At 34.7% G+C, this 11,219-nt stretch overlaps 1 protein-coding gene across 1 annotated transcript in view; it reads left to right on the top strand.

Annotated features, from left to right (window-relative positions):
* Window positions 1-769: 769 nt before the first annotated feature.
* Window positions 770-11,219, top strand: part of LOC131048485 (V-type proton ATPase catalytic subunit A) — a 47,389-nt gene continuing 36,939 nt past the window's right edge. Inside the window, exons 1-7 of the mRNA XM_057982445.2 lie at window positions 770-1,067; window positions 5,475-5,601; window positions 5,872-5,927; window positions 6,073-6,129; window positions 6,511-6,622; window positions 6,713-6,750; window positions 6,863-6,964. Coding sequence (XP_057838428.2) covers window positions 990-1,067; window positions 5,475-5,601; window positions 5,872-5,927; window positions 6,073-6,129; window positions 6,511-6,622; window positions 6,713-6,750; window positions 6,863-6,964 — 570 coding nt within the window. The 5' untranslated portion in view covers window positions 770-989. The remainder of the gene's footprint in view (window positions 1,068-5,474; window positions 5,602-5,871; window positions 5,928-6,072; window positions 6,130-6,510; window positions 6,623-6,712; window positions 6,751-6,862; window positions 6,965-11,219) is intronic.

Here is an 11,219-nt window from a genome sequence, read left to right as displayed (position 1 = left end):
ATGGCTTCCGAATGCTAACATATTAGGTCTCTAAAAGGTATTCATAAACAATATTGATAATATGCACATGTTTAAATATTGAAGGAGTGAACCTTGGAGTAACAGACTAACATAAATAAAATCATAGAAGAATGATATGATTATAATATTCCACATATTAGACAACAATAACAATTCTATTTCATTGAATTACAAAATTCAATAATGCATCAATTCAATGTAATTAAAAAATTATAAATAAATCTAATTACAAAATAAAAAATAATAACAAATTCCAATTATTTTCCACATCAACTCTTAAAAATCTAAATACCCTAATCTTTATATTTTAATTAAAGTATTTTTTAAAATTTTAAAGTACACTTTAGGTATTGTGTATTAAACTAAATTATAATTATTTGGTATCAAATTAGTGTGAGAGTTTCACTTCCATTCTTGGCTAATACAAGGACACTTTGTTTTATGAGCCGCGGTGAAAGATAAGGTGTCTTTGTTTTATTGGCAAGGACAAATATTAGAAGTTCCTTTTTCCCTGCGATACGTAAAGGGAGGCAATCTCGTCAAATATAAAAATAATAAAAAAATTTGCACACATGTTTCCTTACGTTAAATAAAAATAATAAAATGAATTTGAAAACAGTGCCACTTCCTTCAAATCCCAAAATTGCAAATATGCCACCTAAGCAACATTTTGCCAGCAAGGCGAGATAGGGCGCAGCTAAAACTAAATCATTTCCCTGACCCGGAATTGAAAACAGTTTCCAATCCAGTTAAATTCACGCATGCCTTTATTTTCCATACTGAGGATCACAAAAAATCAGTTCTCGAAAGCCTTCAAACTTCATATCGGATCTGGAGGACTTTCTTTTATCTGCTTCGACTTTTTGCAACAAATCGAATTCGATCCAGATTCGCTTGTTTTTATCTTTCATTTTGAACTCAGTTTGCGCCAGATTCCGGGGTTTTTGCTGTAATTAAGAGCAGGCAAAATGCCGTCTACGTTCGGAGAGAAATTGACGACATTCGAGGACTCCGAGAAGGAGAGCGAGTATGGATACGTTCGGAAGGTGCTTTTATTCTGATCCATTTTCTGCACTGGCTTTCTTTGCATTGGCTTTAAAATGCTTGGATTTTGCAGCGAATTTTAGATTACAAGTTAAGATATAGGATTGAATTTTTTAGCGGACAATTTGTATAGAAGCGGGGTTTCATGATTTTTTTTTCTTTGTGGATTTGCGATGCTAAATGAATGAGTGGAAGGAAGAATTCCTTAGTTCATTCAATGAATTCCTTCATCTAAGAATAAGCTATAAATACTAAAGCATCAGAGAAGCTTCGCATATATGATTGACCAGTGAAAGCTTGAATCTGAAATTTACGATTTCTCCTCCTAAGTTTTAATTGGTGAATTTCCCTTGATTAACCTTCCTCTTTGGATGCCACTACTGCGGGATATATGTTCTGTCAAAGTTCTAGGAACTTAGTTTTTGTCTAGTCTGTAGCAGTCTCAGCAGATCAGTAATCCATCAAATTACAGCACTAAAATTGTAGTGAGGAATAATATACTAGAATGGGATTTGTCTTCTATCAAAGTCACCAGAGATCAAGCTTGCATCTGGGTTTTCCAGTTGGTTTGTATCTGCAGATCAGTATTTTAATTTTTATCCAACTTTATCATTAGATATGTGCCATTAGGATTTGAATGCTACTCTGGTGTATGTCTTCTGTCAAATTTACCAGGGTCTCCTTTCGGTTGTCTATTGTATGCATAAATCAGCATTCTATCCAACTCGTAAAATTATTCATGTGTCACAAGGATTTTAATTCTATTGTTGGGTTCCCCCCAGTCAAAATTGGCATAGACTAAACTCGTATCTGAAATCATCCGGTTTAACGGTTAACACTTGTCATGAGGATTTGAATATGCGTCAGGGTATCTCTTCTGTCAAAGTAACAGTACATTTGGGCTCATCTGTTCGGTGATGCTACAAATCAATATTAATATCGAATCTTAACTCTTAACATGTATTATAAGAATCTGGACACAGGTTCCTGAAAGGTTTACTGCTTAAGTTCATTACATGTGATTACAAATTTTATGAGTTTTTTCCGATGATGATAGATTCATCATTTTTATTACCAACAATTTAAATGATAAGATTTGAGTATTGGAAGGGATCGAATACTGCTTTGTTTTCTAAGGATCAGTTGAAGCTCTATTTTGCATGTGGTATTAATGAGTATAGAGGGACCAGATTTCTGATGTCATTGCAAATCTTGAACTCGCGAGATGATTATTTAATTATGATTACTCATGTTATTAAAGCAAATCTATTTGTATGATCCTCACCCAGAAACCAGTTAGTTGTGAACTGATCAGAAAGAATAACATTCCTTGTGATTTGTTTCTCAACATCAAAGTTTAAACTTCACTGAAGTGGTTTGAATGTCAGTATACTCCAAAAGAGTTGTTTCACGAGTCTTTCATCCATAAACTCTGCCATTGGACTGGAACTCAGGTTTTGAGAAGAAAATCAGTGGAGCTCTTAGCCCAAACAGATAGGTTCTATTTCTTTGTCGATAGTTGCAAACAACATAAAGAGAAGCTGAATGCAGTGACAGGAATCGTGGAACAATGTTTCTATTGCCAAAGGTCAATGGAGGCAGTATTTTTCACAAGTAGATTAACCTAGTGATATAAAATATGAGATTCTATTCTTTCAAAAACATTATTTTTTGGCAGAATTTGAAAAAGAAGGTTGGGTTCATATATTGCAAACAAACTAAGACAACAATTTAGAAGGAAAAGCTTCCCAGTTGCATGTTATCAGGAGCATCTCTGAGAAGGCTTTCACATGGAGGGACCACAATTGCTGAAGGAGGACCAGTTCCTTCTGCACAAATGACGCCAATGACAGCCTCCTCAAGGCTCTTTGTTTCTCATCTTAGTGTCAACTTCTATTATCTTTATACCCCCCCCAAAACTTTCATTATAATTTATTTTCTCTGTCTCGGTGTTAGAAATAACACAGGGCTTTTAAGTTTTGACACTTGCCTTGACAATATGGGAACTATGTAGATATCCACTAAATCCCTGTTCAAGCCTATTCTGGATGCTATTGCCTCTTCAAAGGCAGAGTCTTCATCCTGATTTTCCTTGTTGTCTTCATGAGAATTCACCTTTTTTCATTTAGGTGATTTTGGGTACATGCCTAAGCATAGGTAGGGTATGAGGGTGCCTGGGCCAGCAGTACATTCACTTTAATTATTTTTTGTATTTCATTCATGTTTTAACTTTTTATAGAAACATTTTTATTTTGCCTGGCTTCTTCAAAGCGTCCTTGCAGAGGATCCACCTCCCCGCTTTAGATGAGAGACTTCTCTTCCTCCAAATTCTGCAATTCGTCATATTTTTCCTGGCCACCTCCATGCTCATCAACAGTTTGACCTTGTATCTCCTCACATACAGGTAGCTTAGAAACCCTGCTTACAAAGTTGACAATCAAATAAAAGACTGCACTTTCACCTACCATTTTTGCCATATTTTTCACAAAAAATGTTGCTTGGTTTAGGCATTAGTCCTCTTTCTCCTTGACTTGTCTAGGCCATAAGAGTCAATTACAGAATTTACCACTGCTAAATTGTCTGGAGTAATATGAATCCTAAGAGCATCGCAAAATCTCCTGTTTGAAACTGCACCTTCTTCAGAGGATCTTTTCTCACATTTTTGGTAACCATTTAACTTCCCAAGCTCAAGCAAGAAATTGAAGACTCATACCGAGGAACATAAATTTTAGAGAGAAATTAGATGCAAGAATGAATGCCATTGAAGCAAACGTAGAGATTAAAAGGTTGGCATTCCTGTCATGGAGGGTGCCATTACAGGCAGGACTGAGCAAATATGCTGATCAGTTGGCATTGCTTGTCATCAGCTTCTATGGGAAATGATCTCTTTGTACAGGTGTTTTAATGTGATTTTTTTGCATTAGCAAATAGATACTTGCATAGCCTTTCAATAGGTCTCCATTGTGAGACAATTAATTAATTTTTTAGCATTTTGCTTAGGCTAAGTGTGCTCAAGTTTATCAATTTATCAGGGTTAATCTTTTTATTACTCTGAGGGTGTATTGCATGGTCACTGCATCATATAATAAATCATTCTGTTTTTTTGCAGTCTTTGAAGCAATGTTCAAAGCTGATTGTTTCAAACCTTGGTATTAGATTTTAGCCTTCCTCTAAGATTCTTTTTTACTTCCAACCAGGTGTTGAGCCCTTCGAAATTCCATTTAGAATGATTTACAAGTTTTCTTCCACCACAAGGGAGTGGAAATCTAAAGCTAGCACCAGTTTCCATCCTTCCAGTATAACAGTTGCCTGACTCATTATTTGTTCCCTTTAGGATATAGAAATGAACTCATACTTTTAAGATACTGTTCTGGTTTCTGATTAGAAATCTTGGCCTTGTCTTGGTCATGCCTAGATCTTGTACAAATGGTTTTTATTGAGTTTTTTAAATCTCTGGTAAACTTGTACAAATAACCTTAACTTGCTAAGAGGTAGGATATGACAATATAAAATATGAATCCTAAAAGCATCGCAAAATCTCCTGTTTGAAACTGCACCTTCTTCAGAGGATCTTTTCTCACATTTTTGGTAACCATTTAACTTCCCAAGCTCAAGCAAGAAATTGAAGACTCATACTGAGGAACATAAATTTTATAGAGAAATTAGATGCACGAATGAAGCAAACGTAGAGATTAAAAGGTTGGCATTCCTGTCAAGGAGGGTGCCATTACAGGCAGGACTGAGCAAATATGCTGATCAGTTGGCATTGCTTACATCATAATCAATCATCAGCTTGTACAAATGGTTTTTATTGGGTTTTTTAAATCTTTGGTAAACTTGTACAAATAACCTTAACTTGATAAGAGGTATGATATGACAATATAAAATGAGCTCAAAGTCAATTAAATCTTTTCAACTTTTGTGGAATATTTCATCTGAAATAAAATGTTTTTTACGATATGATGCCAACTATCAATAGGTATGATATGAAAATATAAAATGAGCTCAAAGTCAATTAAATCTTCTCAACTTTTATGGAATATTCAATCTGATATAAATTTTTTTATTGGTGTGAGGTCAGCTATTGAGTCATTTACTAGAGCGAAATAGCTTCTCTGATTATTATGCAGTTTTTGTTATTGGCGGTACAACTATGCGGTTTCACTGTTTCATTATGTCGCTTTTCTTGAAAATCTGGATGGTTTGGTTGCTTGGTAATGTTTGCAAATGTTGAACAGTAGCCCAAGGTTTCTGTACTAACCTTCTTACTCTGAAGACGGCTTATAAGAGATAAACTTCTTGTGGAATTGTTATTCACCTGTAGTGGAGGTAAAGCACAGAATTTTGTGCAATCATTTTCTGACTTGCTGATTCGCTCTTTTATTTTTGGCATACAATCGTCATACCAGGTATCAGGACCTGTTGTTGTGGCAGATGGAATGGGAGGAGCTGCTATGTATGAGCTTGTTCGGGTGGGCCACGATCATCTTATTGGTGAAATTATTCGTCTGGAGGGTGATTCGGCCACCATACAAGGTATAATCCTTCGAAAATATGTAGTTCAATTTGATTGTTCAATCACTTAATCAAAGTGGCAAAATCAACTTTCTTGACGATCTTCATCCAAAAACTATCATTTGAAGTTGATAGTACCTTTATTAGGAATGCCTGTTATCATTATTTTTTGTGGTTGTGGAAGTTTTGCATGCTTTATCCTTTTTGAATAAATATCATGGCGGGAAAGTACTAATTCACAGTTGTTGTGAAATTTTAGATCACTAATTGTATTAAATTTTTTCTCAACAGTTTATGAAGAGACTGCTGGTTTAATGGTGAATGACCCTGTCTTGCGGACACACAAGGTATTGATTCACCATTCTCCTATTATTAGTCCATAGCTAAAGGAGCTTGGGTGCCATAGGCTATGTTACTAAAACCTATTTGAGAGAATTAAGCTTTTGGTTTTATATTCTTTAAATTTATGAGGTTCTTTGGTTTTGATTGTAGCCACTATCTGTAGAGCTTGGACCAGGAATTTTGGGTAATATTTTTGATGGCATTCAGGTTTGTCTCTTCTTATGCTCGTATTCCTTCCTTTATTGTGATGTTTTTAGCAATAAGTTTTCTAGTCTTGCTAGTTATTATACTGCTATACACATATAGTAGCCAGTTTGGTGAACAAATTTTTTGTGCTCAATATAAAAGAACACAATATACCTTCTATATAGCATAATAGTGACAATTTACAGGCATGGTGGTTTTTATGACTCAGATTAATAATTGAATATTTAATATTCTTGCACTACTTTTATGGTTCTGTGTTTGTCATTTAGTTAACTTTTTTAAAGCTCATGAATCATTCGATCTTACAATGCTTCTGCTGCATTGGTGGGATTTGGCAAACAAATATTGCTGATGAGGGATCATTTTGTTACTGAAATGCAGAGGCCTTTGAAGGCAATTGCTATAAAGTCTGGTGATGTGTATATTCCTCGAGGAGTTTCTGTTCCAGCACTTGACAAGGACACAGCCTGGGAATTCCAGCCAAAGAAACTATGTAAGGCTAATGATTAGATGTGACTGTTTTCTAACAGATTTAGATCTTAGTTTTTAGATCTTATTGATTGTATTGCATGCTATGTCACAGCTATTGGAGATGTCTTAACTGGAGGTGACTTATATGCAGTAAGTTTTTTTGTTTCCCCTAAACTTCGGAAAATATAGTTGCCTTTTGAACACTTATTTGTTATTTAGTTTGCAATAAGGAACTTATTCTTTTTAACAAATTATGTTGCAGACAATTTTTGAAAATAGTCTGATGGAGCACCGCATTGCTGTTCCTCCTGGAGCAATGGGCAAGATAACATATATTGCACCACCTGGTCAATACACTATTCAGGTTTGTCTAATTTATATCTTTCAAGTTAGTCTATGGGAAGGTTGTCATAGCAAGTTCATTAGAGGATAGTTTATTCCAAAGATTCTGGTCATAAAATTCCTTTTGTATAAATTGCGGAGTCTTGAGGGGATTGAAAGAGAATGTAAATCTGGTGGCAAAAAGGAGTCTGACCTTGATGACAAATGTTGTTGCTGTATTGTCTCAAGCAAAGCATGATTCCTAATTCTTTTTAAAGTCGTTATTTTTACTGCAATTATAGCATTTTTATGCCACATGTCTTGTAACTTGTAAGTACGGTGAATTCTTGTGTCTGAAACTAATGAATAAGGTGAATTCTTGTGTCTTAAACTATTAGTCATTAGTTGTCAACTTATATTAGTTATATCTAATCCATTCAGTTTAATTAGGCACTTGAAAATTACCAGGGGCGCATATGTATGTTGCTGATCGAAGATCTAGCAAGCTCTTAAAGTCTATATGTATGCATCATAACAAGGAATCGGTGTTTAATCTCTTAAAGTTTCTTCAATGGGTTGCTTGTAAAGAAGTGCTTTGGGTCAGTCTCAGCCAGCTGCCTATTAGGCAATGTTTTCTAATTAGTGGGTTGTGCATTAAGTGCTCTGGGTCGGTCTCAGCCATATGTTTATATGGCAATCTTATGGTACTAGGTATATAAATCAATGCAGGTGATCTGAAACAGATTAATTGGACTTCATGTAAAAAGGTCTGAAGAGGTCTCAGAACACGGGCAGAACTCCGATCCTGGAGAATGATCAAGTTGTTATGGGATATCTTGGAGCAGGCTTTGGCAGAATAGAAAAGTGGTTTTTGAGCATTTTTGGCTTTTGGGCAACGCTACTGGGTGCTCTTAGATGGCTATATTGGAACTGCTGAGGTGTTCTGACAACTACTGTGGTAGTTTTGAAATCACTGTGGTAATTTGTTAGAAAGTGGCTGTTCTGACCTAAGTCACCGCGTTCGCTGAATTTTCGGCTTCAGGTTCAAAATTCGGCAAACTTTTAAAAAATGTATGAAATTCGCAGAAATTCGTTTAAAATTCACTGGATAACAGGTAGAGGTTTTGGCCGTTGGCAGATGACTAGTTCTCTGTTGCTGTGGAGAGGTATGGGGGCCGTGGAAGAGCTACAGGTCGACGGTGTGCCTGGTCACCAGCAGGGTTTGAAGCCGCGTCCGAGACAAAGGATGTAAACTTAAAATCTTGCCCGATATAATGTTGTTGTCCAATATAATGTTAACTAAAATGCACGATATAATGCTAACTAAAATGCCCAATTTGATTGACCTCCTATAATGAAAACATTTTAGTATAATATTGTTGCCCGATATAATTTTAACCAATATTAAACATCTAATATACATTATTAATAAATATTAGTTGTCTAATATACATTATCAATTAATAATAATAATAATGTTAACTAATATATTAACATTTATTATAAAAGTTGTCAGATTTAACATTAATATATGAAAAAATAAATATTTTAAATTATTTAATTCAAATTTTTAATTATTTATATTTAAAATTTGATAAATCTAAATTAAAATATATAAATTAAATTAAACAAATTTAATATTGTTTGTTCTAACATTTTTTAGCTATTAGATATATTATTTATATTTTCTAAAAAATAAAATTTATATAAAGCGAATTTAATGGCGATTTTTTTTTTCGAATTTTTTCCTCTTGCCGTATTTCATCCAAATTTTATTGTTGGCGAATTCGAACTCGAACTCGAACGCGGTGACTTAGGTTCTGACTATAACAGAAAATAGTTTGTGACATTCCATTTCCCTCAACTTCCTTTGACTCTTCCACTTTCTTTTTGCATTGTAAGGCTATACTATGCATTGCAAACTTGAATTAGGCATTTACATTTATGTGGTGTTTTTGTAGTGTATCAAATTATATGACGTTTTATTGGGATTTAACTGCATAGTTTTTTAGTCAATATTTATTGATCCGTATTTCATGAATAGTGGTTGACAAGAACTCATCTCTCATGAGCATGAATGGTCCACTTTGCACTCATTGCATTTAGGCGATGCTCATAGGGGTGAAGCATTGGGATTTTTTGGGAGGTCATCCATCCCAATACCAGGACTCAATCACACTTAAGCATGGAGTTTCCCCTCAAATCAAGCCTACTTAGCTTTGACCATAACAAAAAATAGTTCATGGTGTTCCATTTCTCTCAACTTTTAATCTTCCTTTGACTCTTCAACTTTCTTTTTGCATTGTAAGGCTATATTTGCCATTGTAAATACAAATTAGGCATTTGCATTTAGGCGACATCTTCACAATGTATCAAATTATAAAATGTTTTATTAGGATTCAATTGCATAGTTTTTGGGTCAATATTTATTTACCCATGGTTTGTGACAAATGGTTCACAAGAACTTATCTCTCATGAGCATGAATGGTCCACTTAGCACTAATTGCATATAGGAGATGCTCATGGGGGTGAAGTATCAAGATTCTCTAGGAGGTCACCGATCCTAGTACTACTCAAACTTAATTGCACACTTTTATTTCCTAACTAGGTGCAATATATCCATTTGGTTGAGTATTATAGATTTCTTCCTCAAGATCTCCATTAAGGAAAGCAATTTTATCATTTTAACATCCATCTAATGAATTTTCACCCTAACATGAGTTGCCATCACTAGAACCAACTTGATGCTCTTGATCTTTGTAGTGAGGGTAAAACCCCTAATAGTTAACACCTTTTTGTGCATAGCCCTTTGTATTTTATCTTGAACACTTATTTACATCCAACTACTTTTTTCCTTGGTGGAAGAATGACAAACTCCTAAATGTTATTTTTCATCAATGCTTAATGTTATGACTTTTGCATCCATGACATCTCTCCAAAATTGTGAGTCAAGTACCCATTTCACTATTTTTGGTATAGTGTTTTGTATCACTATGCACAAGAGAGCCAAATTTACTTCTTCATGAGCCTTTTTATGAGTCTTTGGCCTTGAAGCAAATTGATCAGAAACTACATCTGACTTTGCTTCTTTCATGGTGCAGAATACCACTTGGGTATTTCATGCACAATATATGAGGATGACGGTGGAGGTTGTTCAATTTGAAATAAATCTTCACCACTTTCATGTTTAATGTCCTAAATTTCTTGGTCACTTTCAAATATCTTTGATTCTTGTTTTGAGGTAAGAGATGGTGTGGTAGGTGTGTTGCAAACACTCTCCTCATCAAAGGAAACATATTTACTCACATTCAACTTATTTATAGTTGGATCTAGGAGTTGATATCTCTTTAACTTCAAATTGTGTCCAAGAAAAATACTTTTCAAATACATCTCATCCAACTTCACTTGGGGGATGTGCACGAAAGTTGCACAACCAAACACCTTTAGATGTGAGATGGAGGGCTTTGTCCTATTCCATGCTTCTTCATGAGAGATCTCATCAAGCACCTTTGTGGTGCATGTGTTCAACAAACATATTATTGTGTGAATTGCTTTTGTCCAAAATGTAGGAACTTGATCTTCATTTCCATGATGGCACGATTAGATCTCAATACACACCGTTTTGTTGATGTATATATGTAGTGGGTAGTTGTTTTCTTTTAGATATGTGGAGAAACCATTTTCAGTGAATTTCCCCCTTGACCTGAGCATGTTGCATTTAGAGAACAACTAGATGACCATTCAACAAGGGGTTTAAACTCTTTGAACTTTACAAATGGTTGAGCTTTGCTTGTCAAGCAATATACCCATATCTTCCAATTGTGATCATCTAGAAAGAATTGGAATTATTGAGCATGATTATGACTTAGTTGCATTGGTCCACATAGATTGATTCATTTTTTTGTTGTGGAGTCTAATGCTTTTTAGAAGTACAGTTGGAGAAAAGATCTTCAATTTTCTTTATTGGGGGAAGTTCTTGCACCATGTCTCATTTACTCAAGGCAAGAAGAAAACCAAAATTGAGATGATGAAATTGTCTGTGCTAGAGTGTGGTGGATGAAACATCAACCAATTGAAATGCCTTACCAACCTAGAGGCACAATTTATAACTTCATTATTGCAAGTCTTTTCTTGAATGAGACATAGTTTGTTACCATTATATCTATTAAATTCAATTATCAAGTTGTGCTCTATAATTGACATATAGACGAGGTTTGTGGTGAGCCTTGGAACATAAAGAACCTTGTAAGTTAATATGTGTGGGTTTTAAGTGGCAATGAAATGTATTTCCAAATGAA

The sequence above is a fragment of the Cryptomeria japonica genome, chromosome 2 (assembly GCF_030272615.1).
Source record: "Cryptomeria japonica chromosome 2, Sugi_1.0, whole genome shotgun sequence".
Lineage (NCBI taxonomy): Eukaryota > Viridiplantae > Streptophyta > Pinopsida > Cupressales > Cupressaceae > Cryptomeria > Cryptomeria japonica.
The sequence above is the reverse complement of the archived record's forward strand: the minus strand, read 5'-3'. Positions and strand labels throughout refer to the sequence as shown.